We start from the raw sequence: 27,783 nt of genomic DNA on the forward strand, positions 1-27,783 counted from the left end.
GGGGCTAGAGAGGTGGCTCAGCAGTTAAGAGTACCAGCTGCTCTTCCAGAGGACCCAGGTTCAATTCCCAACACCCACATAGCAGCTCACAACTGTCTATAGCTCCAGTTCCAGGGGATCCAGCACCCTCACACACACGTAGGCAAAAACACCAATGCACATAAAATTTAAAAAAAAAAAAGATATAAATTCCCCACAAAGAAAAGCCCAGATCCAGAGGTATCTGAGTCAATCTATTTTTCTATATATCCCTGCCTCCCCAAATTCCTACCAGGTAGACATATATATATTTACACCAGATCCCTCCCACTATTATTTAGACTGCCAGCAAGACATATGAAATGGTTTTAATGGAAAAGCTATTTTACTCCCCAAAGTACAAACAGCATTGTGAACTTCTTATATGCAGACTCAACAAGCTACACTGGCTTAAGGAGGCTGCTCTAGATATTCTGTCATCCCTTTCAGCCCCAAAGTCCATGGAACTTCATTTAGAAGACACTGATATACATGATTATCTTAAATAGAAAAGCTCTAATACAAATAATCTGCCATAAATAGACATTTCTGAAATGTCTATTTCAATTCAAAGGAAACAAATACACAATTAAAAAAATATGCTTTTGCTCCTTGCTACAATTTAAAGGCTCAATTCTGAAGAACAGATTTTTTTAACTAAATCTGTCAAGTCCGAAGGATGGGAGTTAGAACACACAGCCATGTTGGATTTCCTCAGCCAATGATGACAGCTGTACCCCAAAATCTACAATATGATCTTTTTTGGTACTTTTAAGATGCCAACTCCACTCTAGCTTAGTTTACATGCTCCTTAAATTTTAAGGGGAAGCAGGAAAAGACACAGCCTTTCAGTTCTAAGTGAGTGTTAAAATCATCTTCTTCCTGTTTTTTCGTTTCCTCTTCTTCTCTTCCAAGTGACTAGTAGCTTCAGCAAAGAACATAACTTCACTCTTTGCTTCACACTCTCTCTTGAGATAATCGAGACCTGCCATATTGAAGCCAATGACATCCTAGAGAGGAACACAAGAAAGTAAATGCAATTCTTTGCTGTTCAGTCAATGCAGCAGCCTCTGAGTATGTGTTGTCATATTTCTTTCCCTTGCTAAAGACTTTCGTTGGTGGTGTTTTAAAAATTCTGTTTGTAATAATGCCAACAGAAAGTTTTCCTAAGTACAGGTTTATGTCTGTTTGATATTGTGACAGACAGGGCCCAACATATGGTACCTTTAGGGCACATGTCTATAACACTTACCTGGACTTGCCTAACTTTTGAAATAGTTGTTTCCTTTAGTTTCTCTATCACAGGCACAAGCATCTGGTTGCTGGTGATCTGGCCAAAGTGAATCCTAAAAGAAAAAAGTCATGCTGCAAGGAGAGGATCTAGCCCTATCAGTCCTCTCCCCTCCCCATCCCACCCTCAGAAATAGTAAACAGATGACAAGATACAGATCCAATTCACCAACAAAAACAAGAACAAAAATCACCTAAGTTTCCCACCATTCAGTTTGATAATTTAAAAAATACTATACTAAACCTGATGAAACAGTCACATCTTTTCACAGAAATCTATCACATGATCAGAGAGATCATGACAATGGTAATGTCTAGAGATAGAATGGAATCTACTAAAAACCACTAATTAACATGGGGATTGGGGAGAGAGCTCAGTGAGTACGGAGCTTGCCATACAAGCACAAGGACCTGAGTTCTATCCTCAGCACCCACGGAAAAAGCTGAGCAGGTTGGAGTATAACTGTAATCCAGGCACTGAGGCAAGACTGCCATTAATTTGGCCAGCCCAGGCTATAGAGTGAGTCCAAGGTCAGCATGGGCTAGAATGAAATCTTGTCTCAAAAAACTCGAATAATGCCAGCTATGGTGGCATATACCTGTATTCCAAGCCTTCAGAATACAGAGGCAGGCAAATCGGAGGCCAGCCTTGTCTACGTACATGTTACATGGCAGACAGGGAAATATAGTGAGATCTTGTCCCCAAACGAGCAAAATCAGGCCAATTTATCAAATGCTTAAGTCATTTCACCAAATTTCTGTTTAACTATGTGTATGTTCCTTAGTTTCCCTTCCTACGTCTCCTCCACTTCCATTTGTGCCTGTAGACACCTAGAGAAATTACCTGACTATTCTTTAGAATGCTATGAGCACAAAGCTCGTCAGCTTAAGCTCAACAGTTTAAAAGCAAAGTACGTGGAACAAACTGTCTAGTGAACAACCTACCTAGCATCACCTTAAGACTGTATCCTGAGCTGCAGCTTACAGTCTCAACCAAACACGTGCTTTAAAAAACGGGTCATCAAGATCCTTGTTTTAAAGGCAAGAATGACCACCCAAAGGTAAGCGCTATTTTGTAACAGTCTCTGATACTGAAACACAGAATTTTTAGTCCCAAAACAATGCCAGCTTCAGCTAGCCCACAGCTGGAGCAGTCTGTCAGAAGAGACAGCACTTGTAAAAACATGTTACCTGAGGAGAAAAAAGAGGCACCGGCACAGAAGTTCGATATCAGAGCCCATCTGAATGAATTCATTGAGTAGTTTAAGAATGTCTGGGACGTAAGAGAATGGCAGCACAAGCAGAGCCTCTTCTAGTTCACTGAGGAGGAAAACAATGAAACATCACATTCCATAACACTATCAATGACTCTATCTTCCCCTTTATTTTTCTTCCTGCTTTTATACAACAAACAGGTTGTTTTCCACTAAAAGTTTGACAAAAAAAAAAAAAAGGCAGGTAAGTATCAGTTCCACCTTGTACTTCCCACTCAAACACTCCCTAACTGTCCTGGTCAGTTACAGCAGCACTAGGACTTACCTAGACTTGACCCCTTTAAAGGTCTCTAACACATACGACGAAGGCTACGAAGGAAGAACAGCAGCATTAGTGAATAGTGAAGCTCATGTGTACATTCTCTCAGTCCATCCCACTTGAGAAAAGTGGCCTACTATGACAGGGCTGTGTGTGCTTGGAGTTAGCCAGATTTGGGGTAATAATTAAGCTATTTCCTTTATTGACTACGCTCCCTTGTAAGTTGGGCCTGTTTCATATCTAAACAATGAAGATATTCTGAGATTATTGTAATGAATGAAACATCCACGTAAAATAGCAAATTAGCAACTCCTAGATAAACATACTCTTCTGATACACCTCCTCCCTTCTTCCTGATGGGTTTTGTCAATTGCTCCTCTAAAGATATATATCTATGTTCATTTAAATGAACAGCTCTTCAAAGGGCTGTGGATTCTGAACATAAGGAAGCGCTCAAGGTGGAAGAGCCAGGCTGGTCCAACCCAGACACTTCCTTGGGAGCTTCACTGGTAGTCCCTTGAGATGCTGTGGGAGCCCGTTTTCAGGTTCCTCGTGGCTTTGCCCATAAGGTCGGCATAGAGAGGATGAATAGACCACGGGCCTGAGTGCAGGTGTCTGAGATGGTCTACACTTGGTTGTGCTTGGGGGGGGGAGGGGTGTCTTTTGCTCCACCCCTTGGCAGTTCTATAAATACCTTAGGGCAGAGAGAGTCAGGGCTCATTGGAATAGGTTCCAGGCCCTCTCGAGCCTATCTTGTATTTTCTGTTTCTCTCCACACTCTAAATCCTTCTATCTAATATTTCCTGCTGCTCTCACTCAAGAAAACTCTGGGGAACTGTGGGGTTGATGGGTAGCTGCCCCGTAAGATGCAAGCTGTTCTAGAGGACACCAAGATTCAGGAAAGACTTTTGGAGACAAAGGACTTCCTAGGGCATCTACCCTCAAATCACAATGCCTTCTTATTCCCTTTCTAGTATCTGAAGTTAACCCTTGAACCACCAAAGGAGAAACAGACATCCTACTCACAGAAATATTGCCATGAGCCATCAGGATGGGGTTGACAGGAAGAGGAACCTATGAAGAAGTTATTAAGTCAAATCATTAAAAATAGTTTTTGATGAAGCTTGTTGCAGATGGGACATTAGTGGTATTTTAAAACTTTGTAAAAGATCTTAAAACCAGAAAGGGGGAAAAAAAAAATCTTGCAGTTCTGAATGGATGGATGAATGAGTTTAGGCAGTATATTTCATCTAAAAATCTGAAGCTGATATCCTGTTTTGCTAACTCATGTAGGAACACACATTTATACTAATCACCTTGATCGCTTATTTCCTATCCTTTTCTTCTTTTATATAGAAGCCTCTTGGCTCCCACAGTTCCTCTACTTTTAATACTTGAATGACATAACATTTACTGCTTTTACCACATATCCTTATCTAAGTTAAGTTTCAGAATTCTTTTTGTAAAGATTCCCCAGTGCATAACTTGATGGACAGCTCACCTCTTTTCCCGCCGCTCTACAAATGGCTTTGTGTTCTTTCATTTTTGCAGTTTCTTCTCGGTACAGCTCGATGGCCTCCATGATCCTCTCAGCCTACACAGACGACAGCAAAGGAAGAGATCATCCCAGCGCACACCCATGAACCCAAGACATAGAAACAGGAAGGCGTGGCTAATGATAGCCTGAATCAGCTTAATAAAGACATGCCAGTTAGAGTGCAATGCAGCACTTACAGTTGTCAGTATTTTTCTTATTTTCACTTTTTAAGAAAGAGACAAAACAGCAGGGACTCAGAGGAGACCACATCGGGACACAGAGCAGCTCCTGGGAACACCAAAGGTGCACTTTCAGGAGGAGATGGGCTTCCCTCACAAAGAGCTACACACTGGTCAGATGCAAGACCAAGGGCAACGGACAAAGGTGATGATCAGCTCCTGGAGTTCATCAACTTCTGTGCCACACAGGCAGGGTTATGCGGCTGACATAGGGTAAATCTTTTACTAAAAAGTCAGAATCCTATTACATGATGATACAGCACTCTGCCAACTTACTGCTTTGACTGTTTCAATCGTTTTCTTCCCAGTGAAGTAACTGTCACCTTGAGTCTCCCCTGGAACCTGCCAGAAATAAGAGATCCTGAATGAACAAGATGGGTATTATTTTATAAAATTACCAGTTACTATCTCCCATTGAGGACAAGCACAATATTAAATGTTTTATTTGTATCATCATAAGCATTATCCTGCAAATGTTTATAAAGTATCCAACTTCTCAATCTTTTTTATTTAAATTTTTTTTGTTCTGCTCAATAAATAATTCCTTATAAAATTTCATTCAAAAAAGAAAAAGTCATGATTAGAATCCTCATACAAGCTGTTCACAGAACTAACTTTGTAACTGAATAAAACATCACACAGATTCTCACATTAGCTGGCAGTGCCTCTGGTATCTAGTCTCAATTCCTATCCATTACAAGTTCTTGAAACTATGGAATTCCAGTATCCCCAAAGATTCACTTACTGCTGGCTGGTCTTCTTTGGCCACACTCTCCTCATACTCGGCTTCCCTTTGCTGCCAAGAGACACACACAAGTTATAAGGAGGGAAAGCAGACTCTGCAGAGCGAATGAAGCAGTAGAAAGGGCTTCTTTCGAAGCACCATGACGCCAACGGCACCCGTGTCAACCGGGCTTCTGGAATGGGCGGCACTGGTCCTGGAAACACCTCTTGTGAGTGTGACTACACTGGATAGGAAACTTCAGCAGGGGCAGTCTGTAAGCCATCGCCACCAGATGTGAAAACAAACTTAAAGGTCTTACCATTTCCCTTTCTTCCTCAAGAATAAGAGGCTCTCTCGTTCTCTCCCAGAGTCTCAGCGATTTGTCATGAGATGCTGATACAACGTAGTCTCCACTGGGGCTGACAGCCAAACACCATATTTCCTGGTGGTGCCCCTAGGCAATGAAAAACCAAACCAACCCAAGGAAGTGTAACTTACTTACTCATCATTTACTACCCGCTTACGCAAGGTAAATATTCTTACAGGAAGTTCGTAAAGCACTGATCAGGCACAACAGGCAAGAGTTACCTCCAGCGTTTGGATGTGCTCAAACTTGTCTGCATCCCACTGCTTGATCTTGCGATCCTTCCCAGCGGTGAAGAAGAGGTGAGACTTAGGTACAAACCGTAGGTACATCACACTAAGAGTGGAAAGGTAGGTGTCAGGAACTCCAGGTCAGTAAGCTAGGGCACTCTTAACTAGTTAGGAATGCCTATACTCTAGAACTTTCAATTTATCGCTACCTGAGAACATCAAATAGATCCTTTCAGAAGACGACACCCACCTGTCATCGTGTGCAAAGAGAGACCTGTGGCAGTCCCCAAAGTCCAGGCCCCAGATTTTCACATTTCTATCAGCAGAGCCAGTTGCTATTAGTGCTCCATCCTATGGCACAGAAACAAAATATTATTTAATGTTTGATTAAACTAGACAATTAAAAGCTAACCAGAATAAACTCATTTCTTTAAAAATATTAAAATAGAGCAAAAAAGTTTCTTCTTTACCCAAAATACCTGTGCTTGGACCTCTAGAGCTTCTTAAAACTTGGAAAGTAAAAGCATGGACTATGAACTCTTACCCTTTCATATGAGAATGCCACAGCATAGTGCTGTGCTTAATGTCAGGTGATCTATTCAGTTAAGTAAGAAAAAGGGGTGGCTCTAAACTCTGGAATGAGATTTGTGCAGAGAGTAGGAAAAGTAAAGAGAAAATGAGGTTGGAAAAGAACCTACTAGGTTTTTGACCTAGCCTTGTATCCCACAACCCCATCACTATTCTCTCATGCCTAGGTTCAAATAGCTGTGTTAATACAAGGATCTCACAGCCATGGGCTCCATTAGTTCCCTTTTGGTGCAAAGTAGATACTTTTCAAATACTTATTCTCACTTGTAATCATCAGGGAAAAATGTCATTCCAAAGACAGAGTATTCATACAAAGCAGAATACTACAATATTCAAATCCTCACCAGTGTTATCCTATAGCAAAGGGGTGCCTCTGTAAAGCCACATATTTTAGGATGTTCTCCCAATTATGGAATTTAAAGCATCAATCTGCCAGAGCCACAACAGGTAGTTTGAAGGACTTCGATAGTATTTATGAAACATTAGTGTGTTTATGCTATGACAATAATACAGACCTGTGACTTTCTGGAGGAAGGTGTAACAAACTCAACAGAACAATGCAAGTGCTGTACAATCAAGTAGCACACCACACATTGAGAAAAGTGTCCGGTTTGAAGTAGACAACCCACAAACTTTACTTACATGGGAGATGTCCATGCATATAACAGGCAGTTTGTGTCCATACAATGAGAGAAAAAACTAAATGGAAAGAAAGAATAGAAATTATTCATGTTTGTCTATAAAATACAATTTGTTACAAATGGAGCCAAATATAAATTTATAATACTAAACACATTTCTGGACTGCATGCTAAGAGTGCCTGTATCCATTATGCAGACCCTACATGTGCTTGCCAAGAACATTAAAGCCCAGTGAAGGAAGTCAGGCTCCCCAAAACCTACACCTCAGAATCTACCTCTGAGACAGTTTTTTCACAGATTATCCTGAGGCCCAACGCAGTCCTGAGACTTGGGTATAGGGCCCAGTAGCCTCTGTATCTAGCAGTACTTTTAAAGCTATTAGCTATGACAGGATAGGGCTTTCTGTCTACATATCTTCTGAACACATGAACTAGTGCTTGTTTTAAATAAAACTGATGAATTCTGTGACACTATTAGTTTCTCTAGTACACTTAGTGTTCTGATAGACACATTCTTAGAAATATATTATTGCTGGATATCGTCCGAATTTTTTCCCCTTATACTGAAAATAGATTCTTTTCTCACATAATATATCCTGATTAGTTTCCCCTCCCATCCAGATCCATTCCCTGTCTCTAACTAGAAAGAATAGGCTTCTAAGAGATAATAATAAAATTTAAAAAAATGATTAAAACAAATGCTATCACATTGAATCATCCCAAATTCTTAAGGTCACACAGAAAGACTATTCCCAGCCAAAACCATTGTACCTTTAAAGTATCAACATAGAAAATCTTCACAGTGCAGTCCAGCAAAGACACAGCCAACAGCTTTTGATTGGGAGAGTAACTGACACACAAGACATCCTCATCTAGTTGCAAGGTTCGAGTCTGCTTCACAGAAAGTCTACCCAGACACATCGAGAAAGAAATAATAGATGAGAACTCCACAGACACCCAGTTCCAAACTTGACAGAGACGTGCAAATCAACAGTTCTCCACTTCATTCTGAAGCCCATACACAAATGTCCACTCACCTCTTCTGGGTACTATTTTTATCTGTCACCAACTCAAAGTCCCAGAACTTGACAGCTTTATCAGCACCACCTGTCACAAAGCCACGCTGAAAAGTAAATGACATTTCAGTTAAAAGACTATTTTAGCACAAAAGCTTTGCTAAGTACACATATCAGAATAGTTTAAAACTCTTTTTACTTAACGGCAGATGATAAGAATTAAGAAAAATGTAACTCACCCACCCCTCCACCCTCTCATTCCTCCTACCCCCACTCTACCAGGGCCGCTGCCAGACCTCATTTGAGAATTCCAGCACAGACTAACACTGACAGACTAGGTAATTTCTGAAGTCCTAGGTAACTTCTTCTTATCATGAATAAGAAAAGCCTTTAAGGAATACTATGGAGTTTCCTTTATTTTTATTTTTTTAACTTTACCTAAGAGAGCAGAAGTCAAATGAATTTACTACAAAGCAGTAAGATTAGTTTAACAAACATGTACTGAGTAAATAGTCCATTTCCAGGGTTCACCTCAGAAAGGTATGAACTATTCCTGCAATGTCCCTGCTTCAAGCACCTTCGCAATGGTTTTCCAAGTCAAGAAAAACCAACTGCAGTCTATTCTGCGCCATCTCATAGCACACATAGCCACATGTCTATCATACTAAGTGACAGTGGCTACTCTAAACGCTATTTGCTTTTTCCAAAAATACATACTTTCAGTGGATAAAGGAGCACTATCATTGAGAATACTTAGATAAATGCCAAAGTATGATAAGACAAAAACAAAAACATAAACACCCAACTCAAAATGTCAGAGCAGCAGCTCTATCAGGATCAATGAGTAGTTCTCCCGGTGACAAAGCACTAGGAATGCAAGCACTTCTTACTAAAGGATTTCTCTAGTCATCACTGGACTAAAGAGGGAATGGGAAACTGTACTTCACCCTCTGCACTGTGGTAAGAAAACGTTTCCCTCTGTAAAGTACTACAAACCGCCGTTGAAAAATAGCCATGCTACTGAGAATCAACAGCTGAACTAGACTCAATTTTGCAATGGAAGCTATTCACATTACAAGTGTGTGTGAGAGGACATCTTTGTGAAATCTAAAGATTAGAAACACAGGGGAGCTTTCTTTAATGCACTGGAAGGAACCTTTCTTAGGCAACTAAACTAGACAGTGCAGCCGGAGTGCCGAAGCCCAGAGCTTTAGAGCCCATTGCAGTTACCTGATCTGGAGAAAGAGACATGGACCATAAAGCTCCAGCATGGGCAGCTATCGTCTCCAAGAGATTGCCTGAGGCCAGGTCAAAAAGCTGCAGATTTCCCATCTAGGGAAGTGAACAGGGCTGTAAAGAACACATCTACAAACTTCATGATTCATGCCAGAGTTTAGAAAAGCAACAACAACAATGTGGGATAACTGCTCAGAAAACGGATCCTGTCTAAATACTGTCTGTATTCCTCATCTGCAGACAGACTGCTACCCACTGGAACATGCAGCTAACATTGGCTGGCATGCTTTCCTATATAGCTATGGAAAGTACAACCTTGTAATTTCTTGACTCTGCTGCTTTTCCTGGTTCCACAACTTCAAAGGAGAAACATCATGGCTAGGGACAAATCTGAGCAATTCAAATGGAAACTTCATTTTAAGGTTTCTCCCACACTTTAAGTGGACCACCCAAGCCTATAGTGATTGTATACCAAGATTTTTTTTCCACTAGTTTTGGTTTCTTCCTTCTACAATACATTGACAGCGAGAACTAGAACTCTACCACATGACTCCTGCCTAGACATCTGCATATGCCATGATGCTGCTCTTTCTAACTTTATGACTGCTACAGAATTCATCTCTAGGAATTTGCTTTTTATAGAATAGAGTTTGCATCACTAGCATCTGAGAGATGTCATGAGGATCACAAGAGCTATGCAGTAACTGTCCTGCACTGTCCAGGCCAGGGACTGCACATTAGCCTTACAGCAGTCCTCAGACAACAACAAACAGCACGTGGACACTTGTTGAAGGATGGATGAAAATGGACAAAACTTTCAATTGGAATGTTATTTCCCCAACAGGACCTGAAACTCTTTCCAACATTTTATACTTCTTGCCAGGCAAGAAACAGCCACTGTGGCATGTTGGTTTCTTAATAAAAAGCATGTATATTTGACATGGGATTACAGGGATAAAGATGACACATACTTGAAAAATATTTTCAAAACACCCCACAACTGAATACAGTCACAGCATTTGGAAGCTGAGACAGGAGAATCATAAGTTTGAGGTAGCCTGAGCTACAAAGAAAATCTCTGTCTCAAGACAAACACATGCCCCATAAACCTTATTCCATTTTATTCTCACTACTTGCTTTTGCTGTGATCAGTCTGTTTATTGTACATTCCAAAGAAAGGAAGGCTAACAGGACTAAAGCAATTTTTCAAAGGCTGCAAAGTTACTAAGTGGCAGAGTATTCAGATGGGGTTCTGCAAGTGACATCATTACTATATAGCTGAAGCAGCCTTCTCTAAGAGGTTTGAAAGACAATCTGAATCCAAATCCGCATCCGCTCATGGCTGTCCCAAACTGATGACAGTCTAAGAATGAAGACCTGGTCAGCTTGGCTTTCTATTACCATATTCTGTCAAGCCTGATAATATATTTTATTATTTATAACTAATATACCTTACCATCAATTAAACACAATTACATACGTTTATAAGATGCACATAAGGATAAACATCAAAATGCTAATGGAAGTTAGCTCAGTATTGACTTTAATGTCCTTCTTTGTAATTTGACAGATGATTTGATTTTTTTAAACAAGAAAATGAAATTTTAAAAACATCAGAAAAGGTCCATAAACTATTATCTACCTCTAATATATTCATTACCAACATGCTCTAAAAAATTCAAATTCTCCAGCATCTTTTGAGATGCTGAGTAGAAAAGCCCCAGCTTTACCTTTGTTCCTATGACCACCTGCCTATCACCAGGAACGAAGAAGGAGCAGAGAGCATATTCACAAGGCATCGTACGGATACACTGCAGGGTAGACCTATAGGAAAGAAGGGACAGGGAATTCATGAGAAAGGAATCTTAGAGGTGTTTCAATGCCCTGAGCCACATAGAGAGACTGACAGGACAGAAGACAAGTCTAAGTCTTGGCTCACATTCATTTTAGTCAAGGAAAAAAATATTATGGACCAATTTTGATTTCTTTGGAGAAGAAAGCTGCTATAAAGAGATCATGATGGGTGGTGGTGGTGCATGCCTTTAATCCCAGCTCTAGTGAGTTGGAGGCCAGCCTGGTCTATAGCTAGTTCCAGGGCAGCCAGGACTATACACAAAAACCCTGTCTCAAAAAAGAACCAAAAAAAAAAAAAAAAAAAAGAGAGAGAGAGAGAGAGAGAGAGAGAGAGAGAGAGAGAGAGAGAGAGAGAGAGAGAGAGAGAGAGACCATACACAAGCAGAGGAAAGCAAAGTGTCAGCTGGTCTCAACAGGGCCCAGTCTCCAAGGCCTAGGAGAGCAGAGTATAGTTTCAGGTTAAAATGGCTTATCTTTACCAACATCTGGAAGTCAATTTTATTATTATTTTTATTTTTATTTTATGTGTATGTGTATTTAACCTGCATGTATGTCTATGTACCATATACATGTAGTACCCTCAGATGCCAGAAGAGGGTGTCAGATCTCCTGGAACTAGAGTTACAAATGGTTGTCAGCTGCCATGTGGGTATTGGAAATTGAATCCAGGTCCTCCTGAAAAGAAGCCAGTGCTTTTAACTGCTGAGCTCTCACTCCAGCCCACAAATTCATTTAATATGGCTATTAACATTTATTCATTCAGCAAATATAGACATACACCTCTTAGGAATGTTTTGGTCAATGACAAACCACATACTTGGAAGTCCTGTTAGGACTATAATGGAGTAGAAAATGGCTCAGTGGTTAAGAGCACTTGCTGCTCTTCCAGAGAACCTGGGTTTGATTCCCATCACCCACATGGCAACTACAACTGTTTGTAATCAAGTACCAGTGGATCCAATGCCCAATGCCCTCTTCTGACCTCCATAGGTACCAGGAATGCACATGGTATACAGACAAACACTCATAAAATAAAAATAAATCTTTCAAAAAAAATTTTCTTTGCCAGTGTAGTGCATTGTGTATACTTACATTTTTTGGCGAAGCTGATGTATGTAAACCTACTGAGATGAAATTTGTATAAAATATAGCGCAAGTGATTATGTACAGTATATAACACTGATAATAACTTACTGATTTTTTGTTTGTTTTATTTTTGGTTTTTTGAGACAAGATTTCTCTGTGTAACAGCCCTTGCTGTCCTGGAACTTGCTTTGTAGACCAGGCTGATCTCAGGTGATCTTAGTGAGATCCACCTTCCTCTGCCTCCTGAGTGCTGGGATTAAAAGCGTGCATCACCACGCCTGGCTTGTTAGTGATTTTTATATTTAGTATAGTCTAATTATATAAAAGTTTTCTGTAAAAGAGCATGCTCTCTTATACCTGCCATAGCCTTGCATACTTCCTGTTTATATACAGACAAAGCTAAGTTAGCAGAGATTAGCTAAATAACATTCTATGAGAGCACACAGAGTATTATTCTAGATGGTTCCAGTTTTTCACTAAACTAGGAAGCATTATCATCAGCTTTAAGGTATTTGAATTATCTGAGGTCTGAGGGAAAGGAAGGAGCTCAAACAGATGAGGAAAGGAAAAAAAGATGAAAATTAATGTAAGTTTCGGATGGTATTAGACTTGAATAAAAAGGAGCAATGACTGTATGCTCTCTTCCAGCCAAATGTAGCCAAAGCTCCAAATGAAGGAAAAGCTTGGTTTATTTTACCTTAATTTTTTTTATTTTCATTTTATTCATGGAGAGGAACAGGCATATATACATAATACACACACAAATATATATATACATGTATATATGTATGTATGTGTGTGTGTATATATATATATATATATATATATTAATTAATTTATTTATTTATTGGGATGGAAGACAACTTGCAAGAGCCAGTTCTCACTTTCTACTATGTGGGTTCCAGGTCCTTAGTGGCAAGTAGCTCCACAACAAAATCTGATATAAACTCTATGGACCAACACCAAAATGCACCAATTGTATCTTTTGACTGAATTGTATTTAGGTTCTTGAGGATAAGAGCCAATCATCAAGAATACCAAAAACATTTCAAAGAAAAGGCAATTCTACTGGATAGATACAGGAAACATCACTTCACAGACCTGTTCCATATCTTAATGGACTCAGCTGCAGCTGAAAGCACAGCTATATTATCCGAGCTGAAGGACAAAGTGCGCACATCACTGCGATGGCCTCCAATGGTGATCCTGCTTGTCCTGACAGGCTGAGGGGTCGGCAAGGATGCATTGAGAGAATATAATTCCACCAGGTTGTTCTGCAGCAGGAAGACTGCCTTTAACTCTCCTTGAGGTGAATGAATCAGGTCAAAGGATCTGCATGGGAAAGTCATCACAAACATTCCAGCTACTGTCTTGACTCATGAAGTCAACATTAACTCATGAAGTCAACATTTTTCTAAGAAAAGCCTAGTGATGTCAATCTATAGTTTAACCATGTATATAGAATTTTAGATATAATACTGTTCTGGGTATTGAGCAGCAGTTGAGCATAGGCTTAAAAGATTTTTATTACTTTTATTTATTTGAGTGTGTATGTGTGTATATATACATGTATATGGACCACAACTAGAGTGTGGGGGTTAAAGGACAACTTGAAGGAATCATCAGTTCTCTCCTTCTACAGTATGGGTCCCAGGGACCAAAGACAGGCTGCCAGGCATGGCAGCAACATGTTTCTTTACATCTGTTGAACCATCTCAGAAACCACAAGCATAGGATTTTAAAGTAAAAAAAAGCAATAAATAAATAAGTAAATAAATAAAATCTGGTCTCAGCTCTTAGTTTTGACACATTTTGTTTCTGTGTTGTGTTGTAGTTGTGTGTAAGATTTAAAATACTTTCTGAACAAAGAATAACATTTTTCTTAATTGGCAGCCTGAAAGAATCAATAAAAAAAAATAAAAAAATGGGCATGTGGGCTTGTGAGTGTGACATGATCACCACCTTCAAATGTAATTCACACACATGTTGGCAAATACCATGACAGTGCCAGGACACTTGGTAGCTTATTACTCTATAATACTTAAGACACTAAATCTTCCTTACTTGATCTTGGAAGAAGTCTTGATATTGGCCACCCGATGGATCTCATCCTGCAGTGTCATTGAGACACTAGTTTCAGGGTCCTCCTCCCCACTGGCAGAGTTCAATCTAGGAAGGGAAACACACCTAAAGTATCACCTATCGATTTTCCAGGAGCATCCTCACTCTTACCACTCGCATTCTGGGACAAACAAGTGGATGATTCTTGGGGAGTGGCCTGGCCACCAGGGTCACCTCGAGAGCTGAGCAGACTACAGTGTACTAATCACCCTTAATAAACAGACTGGGAATAAAACAGGCCCATGACATCTCCTGCAATTATTTGTCACCCAAGTCACTGCACTGAAGTGTTCCTGGTGGACTTCTCTAGCTAACTCTAGAACTTTCTCAACAAGTCTCTAGCCTGCAATTAGTTGGACTTTGTCATGTGAGCTAGAACACATCTAAAAACATTTGCTATCATATGATTTTAAAAATCACTCTTAAATTTGATAAATCACCCATTAAAGAATTTTTTCTTTCTTTTTTTTTTTTTTTCCAGCTATGTTTGTGTGGAGGCCAGACACCCATGTAGGATGTCTGTCTTCCTCAACCATGCTCCACTTTAAGACAGTATCTTTTAGAGAACCTTGAGTCCTCTGCTTCTTGCTGGGAGCTGCTAGTAGCAATGGCTTTACCAGAGGCCACAAGAAAATACAGCAGAGGACAACTGATATTCAACAAGTTGACCTATCAGATGGATAATTCTGATGGGAGCCCCACGTGGCAAAGACCATAGGGGTCATTGACTCTGAATCCATTTGTTTCTGTCTGTAATTTTCCTCATGTGCCACTTCATTTCTTCACTAAAAACTGCTCTGGGTGTTTTCCCACTGCTTGTGTGCTTATCTCATGTACATATTCCATCTATTAGGCACACATACAGCTGTAGATGGTCAGGAAGATGATTTCTGCTTAAGCTATATAATTCTGATGAATAGAAATAATACTAGGATATTTTTCTTTATTCAGATCGACATAGGAAAGTCACAAACACAGCCTTTTACACATTTAGCTAGAGCTCAGAACAAATTCAAAACAGACTAGCTGCCCCTGAAGATAAAATACACAAGGACAAGTTCCCAGGTGTTTATTGCTGAATCAAGGTCAGACTTGAAGCAACTTTGTTAACTTACTTTCTGCACGCACTCCTAACCACTCAAGGTTCAGCCAAATAACTGTTTATTGCTTACGTCCTGGGTTTCAATATTACTTTCTATCTAGGAACCCTGACCACTTAGAGCTACGTGAATGGCCAAGCATTACTCACTGGCCAGTCAGTGTGACCTCCCTAGCCTGAGAGAAACTGTGACTTATTATTGTGTGTTATGAGAATGGGTCAGCCCCTGAAAATGTAACATATAATTGTCCAGAGTTTGGCTATTGAAGAGTGTGTGTTCAAAGGGAAATGTAGCTGGGAATGCAGAGAGAGCTGAGGAGAGACGATGAATAGTGAAGTAGAGGAGAGAACTGTGTGAGACAGCTGCTGCTATGTAGGTGACAGAGCTATATGAAAGAGACGTGTGCAGAAGAATGTGTGTAGAGAGAGATTTGGAGCTATATAGAAAAGAGATGTAACTGTATATAGAAGTATATGGCTATGTGGAGAATGTATGGAGAATGTAACTGTGAAAATAGATGGAACTATGTATAGAGATGTATGCCTATGTAGGAGAGAGATGTATGTATGTAAAGAGATATGTAGCTGTATATAAAGAGATATAACTTATGGAGACAAGAGAGAAGAGGAAGATTTTTCAAGATGAAGTAAAAGAGAAAGTTCCCATCAGAAACCAAGTGTGTTTCCTTATTTTTCCCCTCAGATAGATAAGAATTTTCCCTAAGCCCTCACTACTCTGAGGCATTCTTTTTGCTACCCTGGGTGCAGTTGTGGAGGCTGGTCCTCACAGGCTGTGTTAGGTTCTGCTCCTGATTGGCCAGTAAGCTGAAGAATCTCCTGACTGCACCTCCCTGGCATTGACACAGATACATTCCCAGTGTGCCTGGCTTTAAAAACCTGCAGTCTATTTCTGTGTGGGTCTTAGTGCGACTCAGAAATGTGTTAGGAATAAAGAAGTATGAATCAGAAATCCAAACCTTGTGGTACTAGTACCTCACCAACTCTCTAGTTTTTAGCTCTAATATGTAGTCAAGTAAATGTTTTCTTTAAAAGTCAGTTTCTCTATAATATATGGCTACCCAGGATGGTTTTTTATCACTATTTTTTTTTCTTATAAACATACTTCGCTTTCTTTCTAGCTTTTTTCAGCTTCTTATCCATTTTCTTCTGAACTTCCGCTTTGGAAAGGATACAAAATACTTCTAGTACAGAATCAGTTCCCTAGAAAGGCAAAAGGCAGGCAATGTGAGTCTAAGATAGGCAGTTTATAATTTAGCTTATACCCAGTAAGAACTAACCAGCAGCATTTATCTGTCTTCCCTTACTGGCTGGATCATCATGAATAACTTAATCTGCCTGGGTGTGTTGTCTCGTCTCTAAGTGAGAATATTACTTCCCACTCCGTGCTCCTTTGAAGGCCAAACAGCATGCACCTTTCACAATGATGAGAAAAGCTAGCCTTTAATAAATGGTTGCTAATAACAAAGGTAGTTTTCCACTTATGTTATGAATGTTATGCTAGGACATTAGACACACAGGAATATACACTAAATTTTAAATTGTGTGTGTGTGTGTGTCTGTGTGTGTGTGTGTCTGTGTGTGTCTGTGTGGGTATATGCATGAGAAGTGTAGATGCCTGTAGAGTCCAGATGTGTCTGATCAGAGCCCCTAAAGCTGGAGTCACAAGTGGCTGAGAACAGTCCAACATGGACAATGGGATTCAAACCCAGGCTCTCTGCAAGAGCATTACTTAGTCTTAACCACTGAGCTCTCATTCCAGACCCATTTTCTGAATTAGTAAATAATCCAAAGACAAGTCCAGGCCCATACTGAATGAGTATCAAAAGAACAGTCTTACTGTTCTGTATGGTACTCACGTGGCAAGCAAGAATCCTGCCTGTCTTGTCCACGGCAAGGTTGACAACTCTGTCCCTTCCTTCCCGCATTATGGAGCCAGCCTTTCTGCATGAAAGGATGCGCTACAGAGGAAGCAAGAGAACGTGGAGGTTAAACATCTGTTCTGTTACACCTCTGAAAAGACATGAATTTAATATATACAGGTGACAAAACACTCCCTAAAATGATAATTGGAGATGGTTGTACTAAAACCTGTCCTTTCTTGCCACACTAACAAAGCCCAACCAAAGAAACAAAGTGGATTACATCTTGAGAAGCTTCATCCGTCTCAGGGGTACCATCCTCTGCTTCAGGCGTGTCCTGTATTCCAGAACACTGTTTGATTTTCTTGGGCTCTGGTTCTTCTGGGTCATCAATCTATTTTGTAAAGATCGAAGAATAAAAGTTAAAATGTCTCAGGGATGACTTTTAACCCCAATGATTGAGAAGCTCTCTTAGAACCACTTACATCTTCACTGGTGACCTCTGATAAACTTCTTCAATGTCTGGACAAGTTTCAGAATTTATTAGAAACTGGCATTATATACAACAAAACATCATCCATTATATATATCTCCACTGACTTTCCATAGTGTAAGGACTATATATGAGTAGATAATGGTGTAAAAACAAATGACTCAACTCTTCCTTAACTTCAAAATTTTCTCTTTGTAGGAAAAGATATTCTAGAGTGAAAGTCTGAGTTTAGTATTGACATTGGCAGAGGCAGTGTAACGTGTGTTACAGTTTCTCCTTAAACACAGGAAAAACAAATGCTAGTCTAAGATATATAAAACCCATCACAGTGGCTACTGGATCTATGGCTATACACTAACTCCAACTAAGCCTAAAGTTTATAATCACCCCCGTACACACACACACACAAATTGAGAATCACTGTAAATCTCCTGAGAATATATCTGTGTACAAGAACGCATGCATCCTACATATAGACTGCTGTTTGAAGAGAAAGTCCTCTGAAGTCTACCTTCATATGTCCATAGGTCCAGGAATACAGGCTGAAATGCCACAACCTAAACACTATTACCAGAAGCTCTAAGCCTAAATCCTCTCTTCTCAGCTCAAATAAACCACAGCAGTGAAGGCACAATGAAGAAAAGTCTCTGTTTAGAAGCTTTAGGTCATCAATGTAAGAATTCTTTCTATCCCATCTGATTCTGTGTCAATGAGATGATGAACTGTGAAACCTAGCAATTGGCCATGATCTGAACACAGTAATTACCTCTTGCAGATAGGCGATATCCCAGGCTCTCAGCTCACTGTCTGCAGCCCCAGTGATTAGTCGTTTTTCTTCTGAAACCAGAACCAAGCCCCACACCTAAGAATACAGCACAGTTTAATCATTGTTTAATACTCCAAGTGGCATAATAAAGCATTGCAAAAGTGTACATTCACTATAATGAAGTCTCTCTGGCATTCCAAATCTAAGGAAAAGTGTATTAAGGAGATCTTTTAAAATCCACTAACTGAAGCACTTTTCCAGTGGGGGAAAGGCCTGTGGTGAAAGTGTTCATGTGGTACTAGAAAATTTCTCCATAATCCTATTGTTCTGTTTAGATAATAGCTACTCATCACAAATCCTAAGCACAATCCATGATTCCAGGTCTCATATTGTTTTTGGCAATGTCTAGCAAATAAAAGGTGCCTTATTAAAGTCTACTTCATAATTCTCAGCTTTCAGCATCCAAGAACTAAACAGTGACACAACGATACTGATGCCAGTCAATTTTCATAGAATCCTCTTTCCACTTCATTATTACCAGTACGTTTTTGAAAGCCTGACATAAAGGGAGGCAAAGATATTTAAAATAGCCTCTAAACTTGGCTGAATAAATCATAAAACATAAACTACCCTTCTGGTGTACGTATGCTCCCGGGAAAGGCACTGTCCACATAATATCATTAAATGTCTCTACAATTGTGGCTATTCTTGGTTGTTCACTACATCTGGAATTAACTAAAACTCAAATGATTTAGCATTTGATTTTTTTCTTAACTAAATCATTTGAAGTTTGGAAAGACCCACTTCTAATCTGGATCTTTGAAGTGGGAAGATAACACCTTTAATCTGGCCACACTTTCTGCTGGCAGCCTACATAAAGGGCATGAAAGAAGGAAGCTTGTTCTCTCTTTGCCTGCTTGCTCTCACTCTGACTAGCAAATCCATTCCTTGATTGGCACTATAGCCTACTTCTTCAGGATTCTGGTATCTACAGACGATCAGCTAGGATATCCAGCCTCATGGACTGAACAATTCATAGATTCTTGGAACCTTCCACGGGTTGACAGCCATTGTTGGGACTACCTGGATCACAGCCTGTAAGTCATTCTAATAAATCCCCTTTCTATATGTACATATAGATTCATTCTATAAGTTCTGTTCCTCTAGAGAACTCTAACATAACAGTCATAGGTGAGTTTAATTAAAATAATGAACTCAAAGGTTATAAGCCACCCAGGGCTTACGTGTACAAGACCAGAAAAGCTACATCCATTCCAGTGGCTAGCACTGCTTCTTCCCAGCCAACCTCACTATCTCTCAAGATAGCACACAGATCAGTGTGAACAGTAAAAAGAACCAGGGAAGGCCAGAGGAGAAACCATCTTTTGCTTTTTGCTTTGTCACACTTCTCTGGAGCCCATGACCCAACACGTACCTCAGTTCGGTGGCCAACCATTGTTTTGAAGCAGTGCTGGTTATCAAGGTCCCACCACTTTACCATAGTATCTTTCCCACTAAAAGAAAAACCAGAAAAAAAAATCTTACTAGGAAGACTCATTAAACTAACAGGGATGTGAGCAACTCATTTGTTGTTCTGGAATAATACAGCAGTAATGCTGGAAGCTATTCTATCTGACTGTCCTGATAAGCCAAGAATTCCAACTCCATGTGGCTGCTCTTCCAGGAAAATAAGGAGCTTCACTCCTACACACAGAAATGACTGAGCTACAGAACACACAACCCAATCCATCTGCCTTCCTCCCACCACTTCACTTTACAGCACTGGCATTCTGTCTAACACAGAAACATCTCAGACCCCCCAGCTCCCTTGTCATCCACATCATCAGTTTTTCCGCACTGAAAACACTTCCTCTGTGTGGTCTCTAAAGTTTGAGTCCCAGTCCACATCTGTAAAAACCTGAATGCCTCCTCCAACCTGCATTATTCAGTAGCTCACATGATTTCTTTGCCCACTGCTGGTTTCTCATCTCACAACACTGTGGGAGCCCGTTCTCGGGTTCCTCGTGGCTTTACCCAGCAGGTCCTCATAGAGGATGATTAGACCACGGGCCTGAGTGCAGGTGTCTGAGATGGTCTGCACTTGCCTGTGCTGGGGGAGGAGGTCTTTTGCTCCACCCCTTGGCGTCTCTATAAAAACCCTGGGGCAGAGACAGTCGGGCCCGTTGGAATAGGTTCCAGGCCCTCTCGAGGCTATCCTTTATTTTCTATCTGTTTATCTCCGTGATATTCTCCGCAATAAATCCTTCTATCTAATATTTCCTGCTGCTCGCACTCAAGAAAACTCTGGGGAACTGTGGGGGTGGTTGGGTAAACGCCCCACACAACACTGAGGTAACTTATTTTTAAAGTTTACTAATTTAATGTTGTCCACAGAACCAAGGTCAGGCTCTTCTCACATCATTCTCAAAACCTGTTTGTTCTTATTCCCCTAACTCAGGTGTCTCCCGTCCCTTGCCAACAGGAAACAAATCTCCACTGGGACAGGGTTTGGGGCTCTTCAACTCTTCCTGAGCCACTATAATGTTACTGTAATTACTGCCTGACAAACCTTATGATCTTAGTCTTTCCTGAGTGAACACCTATGGACAGTGGTTATATTAGGCTGAGCCATATGAAACTGATAATATTAGATCACTTTTGACATTACAAAAATAAAATTCTCAAATGGTTTAACCTAACAGATGTTGATTAGGCCTATGACGCACATTTTTCCTCAAAAGGCAGTCTAAACCAAACACACAGCTTAGAATTCTGCTTTCCTGAATCTAGGGATCCAGAAGATAAATGCCCACTCTATAGAGAATCAGAAAAGAAAATTCCCAAACGCTGTAACTCACTGTGTAACTCTAGCATTTGAGGGTCAAAAAGAAGAGCTGGCAGCCTAAGAGGAAGCACCACAGCAGGGAACAATAAACAATGAGGCCAACTCCGCATCAAACTCTGGAATCCATCATGTCTTTACCTTGTAACTAGCAGATTCCTTTCTCGTAGGAACAGAGCTTGTGTGACGGCATCCTTGTGTCCCTTTAGACGGTAGAGGCCACTTTCATTGATCACATCCCAAATAATAACATCTGTATCCTTGACGGATAAAGTAACACATAAGAAAAAACATTCTTCTTACCACAAAAGGTCAAATGTTACAAATAATGGGACTCAATCACTACAAAGACATATACCACCCTGTACAACTTGGAAAGCAGGTTAGGTAGCAGCCTACCCTTTCATCACGGAAAATGAGCAGAGACTTTGTTTTACATTGTTCTGGTTGTATATCCATGAGATCTCTGGGTTATTTTCTTGCTAGAAAACAGAGATTTCTAAGTATGGCAGCAGGCCCCTGTAGTCCTAGCTATGTGGGAGGCAAGCTGAACAGTCCAGTGAGACCCTACATCAAAATCACAAAACAAAATAAAGAAGAAAACCGAGTTTGTGCTATGTGTTCAGCTTATAACCATCTTATTTAATGCACTTTGATAGTTAATTCTGCTCTACTCTAATTTCTAGTGTCACAATTTAAAATTTATATTTTACATATATGGGTCATTTCCAATTTTGTTACTAAAAATATGCAAAACTGAAAATTCACATGCACAAATCTTTGTACATTCATCTTAGTCCATATAAATACTACACTTTGCATCTGTCTATAGAACTATCTAAGATCTGTAAGAGAAGACAAGCTTCCCATCTGTGCACTCTGGGTATTATCACATTTCTGAAATTCTTCAGGAAAGAATGCTTGGTCTTCATATCCACTTCAATTTGTTTTTCTGAACACTAATGATACTTTTGTTTCTGAGACAGGGTCTGATGCTCCCCAGGTTGGCCTTGATTTCACTCTGTAGCTTAGGATGACCCTGAACTTCCGATCTTCAGCCTCCATCTCCCAAGTGTTAGATTTACAGGCACATGACAAGTTTATGTGGTACTAGAGACCAAAGCCAGGGATTCCTATATGCTAGGCAAGTATCCTACAAACTGGGCCATAGCTCCATCCCTAATGCTAATTTTTCTCATGATCTGTGGTGAATAATGGGTACCTTCATGGCTTTAAAACTGTTCACTCATGTCTTTTTCATTAATGTTATCTCATACATGTTATATTTTATACCTTATTTTACTGTAAGTCTAATAGGTAGATGATAGTATTTTATTAAATACTTTCCCCTTTTCTTTTTTTATAACTTTAAAAAATGTGAAATATTTTATGTCTTAAAATGTATGTTTCAAATCTATCAATCTTTTCTTCTTTGTGTTTTTATTTTTTGAGAATTTCATATATTTTATCATATTCTCCCCCTCAACCATCCCAGCCACCCAACTTCATCTTCTTTTTCCTCCTTAAAAAAACCAAATCCAAAACCAAACAATAACAACAAAAGCACAAGAAACAGAGTCTGATTTGTGTTGGCCAAATACCTGAGCATGGGGCCTGCCTGAAGTGTGGCTGATAGACCCAATGTCACTATACTGAAGAAAACTGACTGTCCTCCCCCAGGAGCTACCAATTGCAAATTGCTCACTTTCTCTTCTCCTGTGCTTGAAAAACAATGTTTCTTCTGTGCTTTGCTTTTTCTTTGAGAGAGGGTCTCAGCTGTGTATCTCTGGAGGGCATAGCCTGTCTGACTGGCCTGTGACTCACAGAGATGCAGATGCCCCCGTCTCAACTGTTGGGATTAAAGGTGTGTGCCAGCATGCCTGGCTCTAACACATTAACTTTTAAAAACATAGGAATAATACTAATTTTACAGAATTCATTGGCAAATTATTACCATCTTCTTTTCCAATCTTCCTTGTTTTATAGTTTGGGGTAGCTCTTCCACAATATGATAGGTTCAGAGTACCTTTGTCTTATTCTTTCATTACACAGACTTTTATCAGAGAACATAACAGGAAACTAGAGAATACCCCTCCATGAGTACCCATCTTCCTCACTCTATTTCTCCTGACTGTATATTAGCTTGGCACTGAGAATCCAGTTTCATGTAACAGTCTATGTAAATAACCTGCTTCTACATAAGTGTGAGAAAAAATCCTAGACACCTGTCCCTGAGGCTTACCTTGGACCCAGAAGCCAGTCTGCCTCCTAGCTGATCGTACTTTAAGCTAGTGACAGCTGCTTTGTGTCCATTGAAGGTTATGTTTCCTTCACCACTGAGGAGGCTGAAGATTCGGATGGATCCATCCTCATAACCAACAGCTAGATGCAGCCCATCTGGGGAAGGACACAAGCAAGTGACTTCTTGTTTAAGCCCCTGAAGGATAAGGATCTGAAATCATAAAAACCAACACCAATGCAGAAGAGTGAGGCATGTATCAAGACACAGGGTGGGAATGATTTCAGTAACAAAGTGAGCACTAACAATTTACAGCCACTGATGCACAATGATAAAATTCTACACGCAAAGACAATGAGATTTTCAAAAGGTAATCATTTCATCTCAAGCTTGACATTGGTATACATGTGTAAATTATCCAGGCAATGAAATAAGTTACCAAATTTTTATCTTAGTGAATTTAGATAATGGGCTATAAACCCATCCTTGCTTTAACACAACCTCATGGCACTACAGTACTAGTGGTTTCATTCCAGGAGGCTCTGGGTATAGATACACACACACACACATACACACACATATATATGTATGTATGTATATATATGTATATATATATATGTATGTATGTATGTATGTATGTATCTAGCTAGCTAGCTATCTGTCTGTCTATCTATCTATCTACCAATCTATCATCTCACCTCTTGGGAGTTACACAGTAAACAGGGATGAATCAAGTATCTCTATGTGCTTAGCAAAAAGGAGTAACTTCAATCACAGTCAAAGAAGAGCTCTGCAACTGCTGGATCTCATCAGCATATATAAGAAAAAGACCACGGACACAGCGGAGTAACGGTTAACGTTTAAAACTGGCTGTGCGCACAAGCAGAACTTGAGAAGTAGAACTTGTAAACAAACGTAGAAGTTAAGAAGAGCTACAAGTAACGACCTAAGAAAATTAACACAGACATACAAGAAGCCAGCTCCCGTTTGACCGTGTTTTGCAGGACACAGCAGAATGTTTGCTAGCTGTCTAGAAGCCAAGGGGGGTGATCTCTTGAGGGCTCACACACAAATGAATGCAGGCAGGTCAGTCGGGGCTCTTCCACTGTAAAATCAGTGTCAACTTACTCATTTCTGACTCACCTTCTCGCCTTTCCTCAAGTCCCAGATAAAAACGTGCTCGCAGGCAGGTGCTGCCACATAGCGTCCTTTCTCGCCACGAAGTGTCACAAAAACGATGTTACCTTTTTGGCTACCAATCAGGCCAAAGACAGCACTAGGCACATATCGGAGATACTGTTTGGTAAGCCCCATGTTAGGATGTCTGAAGCCACCGGGAAGGCAATCTGTGCATATAAACAAAATTCAGCTTTGCAGTACATTGGCTCTGGAAGGCTAACAAACACAAACCATTTTTCATGGGGTCAAAAGCATATAACTTGGCTCATGGTAAGGTACTTGCTATACAAACATAATCCCTAGCACCCAAACAAAAAGCCAGGCACAGAGAAATGTGTATGGGATCACAGCACTCAGAAGGCAGAGACAGACAGATCCCTAGAGCTCAGAGTCAGCCTAGCTGAATCCATGAACTCCAAGTTCAGACAGACCCTATGTGTGGAGCAGAGGAAGCCCTGAGTGAATGTGTCCTGTTGACATGAGAACAGCCATGTGAAGGACTTCAAATGCCTCAGAGCCACGAGAGTGGCAACCCCTTCCTCTGGTCCAAGTGGGGATGTTTATAGTATTCCAGAAAATGTCCACTGTAGCTTTCTTGCCCCATGTTTACTGGTTGAAGACTGTTCCTCTACAGACTGCTCCTACTGAAATTAGCTAAACCTGCCTCCTTGTTGATCTGTATGCAATAACCTCTCCTTCCTGCTCAACTGTATGTAATAAACATGAGGAGCTTCTAGGGTGCTACAGATTCTCCATCTGAGAGTCCAGATCAACTGCTCTCAGCTTTTCCGTATGTGTGTCCATGTGTCTGTCTTTTCCTCATCCCCTTGCTTCCCCCAGTCAGGGTTCCAGGGCCCAAGCCATGCAAGGACTGGGCAACCATGTCTCAAGAAGTAAGCTAGAGCTTGACTGAGAAAGACACTCCATGTCAACCTCCATCCTCCACACACATACTACCTCCTCCACATCCACATACTCAGATAAACATGTACATATGCACATCCAACGACGTGCAACTTGTGACTTCTTAAGCTTTACTGACCTTACTCAATATGAAATCCCTCACCCCTTGAGCATTAAATTGTTTACACTGTCACAATCACCTCATGAACATCTAACACAGAAGCTTCATGGCAGCCATTCAATTCTCTTTTGCCCTGTCAACCACTATCAAAGTTCTCACACCGAAACTGGTAAGCTGAGACCCAATTGTTTCATCAATGATTACTGTAAATCTGGCTTCATTTTTTTTTTCCTCATGGGCACCTAGATTAAGCCAATAAAGATGAAGGAGAGGGCTAAGAATGTAGCTCAGCTTGCCTAGCATAGTAGAGTCCCTGGGTTAGATCACTAAACAAGCCATGTGTGGTGGTATACACTTTTAATCTAGGCACTAGGGAGGCAGTGACAGGGTCTCAGGAATTCAAGGTCACTACATAAGGAGTCTAGGGCCAGCTTGGGCTACATATGACCCTGTTACCCTATCTCAAAGAAGAAACAAAACAAAAAAGAATTCAATTCTTCTGCAATTATTCTTTCAGCTTAACGAAAGTTGCTCATCAGACACCCTTCTGCAGTATTTTCAGTGGAGAATCCATACAGCAAGTTGAGGCTTGGAGACTTCCACATCTCCATTTCTAGCTGTGTCTAGATCCATGAATAGAGTTCCAAGCATTTATAGGACATCCCCCTCAAACATCTTCCATGACTACTTTACTTCCTAAACCCGTCATATCATTTTACTTTAAAACACACAATCTCCCCAGCTATTAAGGTTTAAAACTGTCTACTAACCTTTGACTCATTAAAAAAAAAAATCACAGCAGCAAGGCTTAGAGTTCTTAAGGTACAATAAATGATTTATTGTGCATTAACACATGCAGTTCTCTAACGGCATGCAGTAACTGCATTAGCAGAAGCAAAACATTAGAAAAGTGGTACATCGCAAACGTGTGCACAAAAATTCTCTTCAATAACTGAAGAGGCAACTATTCTTATCCCCATTATACAGACAAGGATAATAAACCGAGATGCTTTACAACTAGCACAAAACTCAACCAGGAAGCGCCAAAGCCAGGCTCCAGTACAGCCCATCTAACTCCAAATGTTCTGCATTTCATCACCACGCTCGACGCTATGTCTGCCGTCTCCTTTGGCTGCTTCTCGGACTAGCCTCCGTTTTTCTCTTCGCAGCGCTTTCATTTCCAGCTTGTCATCACTGAGTGGCTGCACTAGTTTCCTACCTGGCACTTCCACTTCCGTGTTTTTCATTCCAAGTCATAGTAACTCCTCAACTTACCGTTTTCAAATGCACTGTCCCTACCCCCAGGGCTTTAAAGGGCTAAGCTGTTCGCCAAATGCACGGGTCCACGGGTACCCAGTTACTTCAACCAGCTGCTTATTTCTCAAATAACTTGTTTCTCTTCCTCCAGTCTTGTCATGCTCAACTTATTCCCTCGCCTAAGTTTCTACTGCACATCACCCCCCAAATACCCCAGAAAAGTCGGGGCCAATTCCGGCGGCCTTGCACCCGCCGGCCCGGGAGCAGCCGTGTGGCCTTCGGGTTCTGCGGTGCAAACGGCCGCGGAAACAGGACTCCCCCCGGCCTCCCTGGTTCCCACAGCACGGAGTCCTCCGCCGCGCCGGCCCCTCTACAGATCCACAGAGCAGGGAAGCGCGCCCCGCAATCTCCAAGCCGCCAGCAACACTCACCTCAGCTTCCACGAGGCTCCATCAGACAGCACCGCCCGCGGGACCTGCCCCTTCCGGTCCGGTTGGGTGTTTCTTCCGCCCGGCGTTCCTTTTACCT

General features: G+C 40.7%; 2 protein-coding genes across 3 annotated transcripts in view; one reads left to right on the forward strand and one right to left on the reverse strand.

The window, feature by feature from the left end:
• Spag17 (sperm associated antigen 17) overlaps positions 1-4,570 on the forward strand; it is a 236,044-nt gene extending 231,474 nt beyond the window's left edge. Inside the window, exon 49 of one of the 2 annotated variants that reach the window (XM_059265953.1) lies at positions 2,724-3,368. The gene's annotated coding sequence lies outside the window, so the exon portion shown is untranslated. Of the gene's footprint in view, positions 1-2,723; positions 3,369-4,392 lie in introns of those variants that run through there. The other variant, XM_059265952.1, reaches the window with a different exon arrangement.
• Positions 332-27,741, reverse strand: Wdr3 (WD repeat domain 3). Its single transcript, XM_059265954.1, has 27 exons — positions 27,687-27,741; positions 24,939-25,141; positions 23,799-24,008; positions 21,698-21,816; positions 20,150-20,228; positions 18,715-18,810; positions 17,739-17,849; positions 17,453-17,554; positions 16,699-16,796; positions 14,420-14,524; positions 13,457-13,687; positions 11,146-11,239; positions 9,410-9,511; positions 8,201-8,286; positions 7,935-8,070; positions 7,166-7,222; positions 6,186-6,286; positions 5,930-6,041; positions 5,661-5,795; positions 5,363-5,413; positions 4,894-4,959; positions 4,343-4,435; positions 3,868-3,915; positions 2,848-2,891; positions 2,500-2,628; positions 1,271-1,364; positions 332-1,028 (listed from the first exon to the last, which is right to left on the reverse strand). The coding sequence occupies exons 2-27, from the start codon at positions 25,107-25,109 to the stop codon at positions 873-875; spliced, it is 2,826 nt and encodes a 941-aa protein (XP_059121937.1). The 5' UTR covers positions 25,110-25,141; positions 27,687-27,741; the 3' UTR covers positions 332-872.
• Positions 27,742-27,783: the final 42 nt, after the last annotated feature.

This window comes from Peromyscus eremicus, chromosome 6 (genome assembly GCF_949786415.1).
Source record: "Peromyscus eremicus chromosome 6, PerEre_H2_v1, whole genome shotgun sequence".
Taxonomy (NCBI): Eukaryota; Metazoa; Chordata; class Mammalia; order Rodentia; family Cricetidae; genus Peromyscus; species Peromyscus eremicus.

Excerpts from the sequence above, each read along its gene's own strand:
- Wdr3 (XM_059265954.1), bottom strand. The coding sequence starts at position 25,109 with ATGGGGCTTACCAAACAGTATCTCCGATATGTGCCTAGTGCTGTCTTT. Across the intron at positions 16,797-17,452 it reads GCAGGATTCTTGCTTGCCAC|GGAACTGATTCTGTACTAGA; the intron begins GTGAGTACCATA and ends TTGCCTTTCTAG. Across the intron at positions 9,512-11,145 it reads AGGTGGTCATAGGAACAAAG|ATGGGAAATCTGCAGCTTTT; the intron begins GTAAAGCTGGGG and ends TCACTTCCCTAG.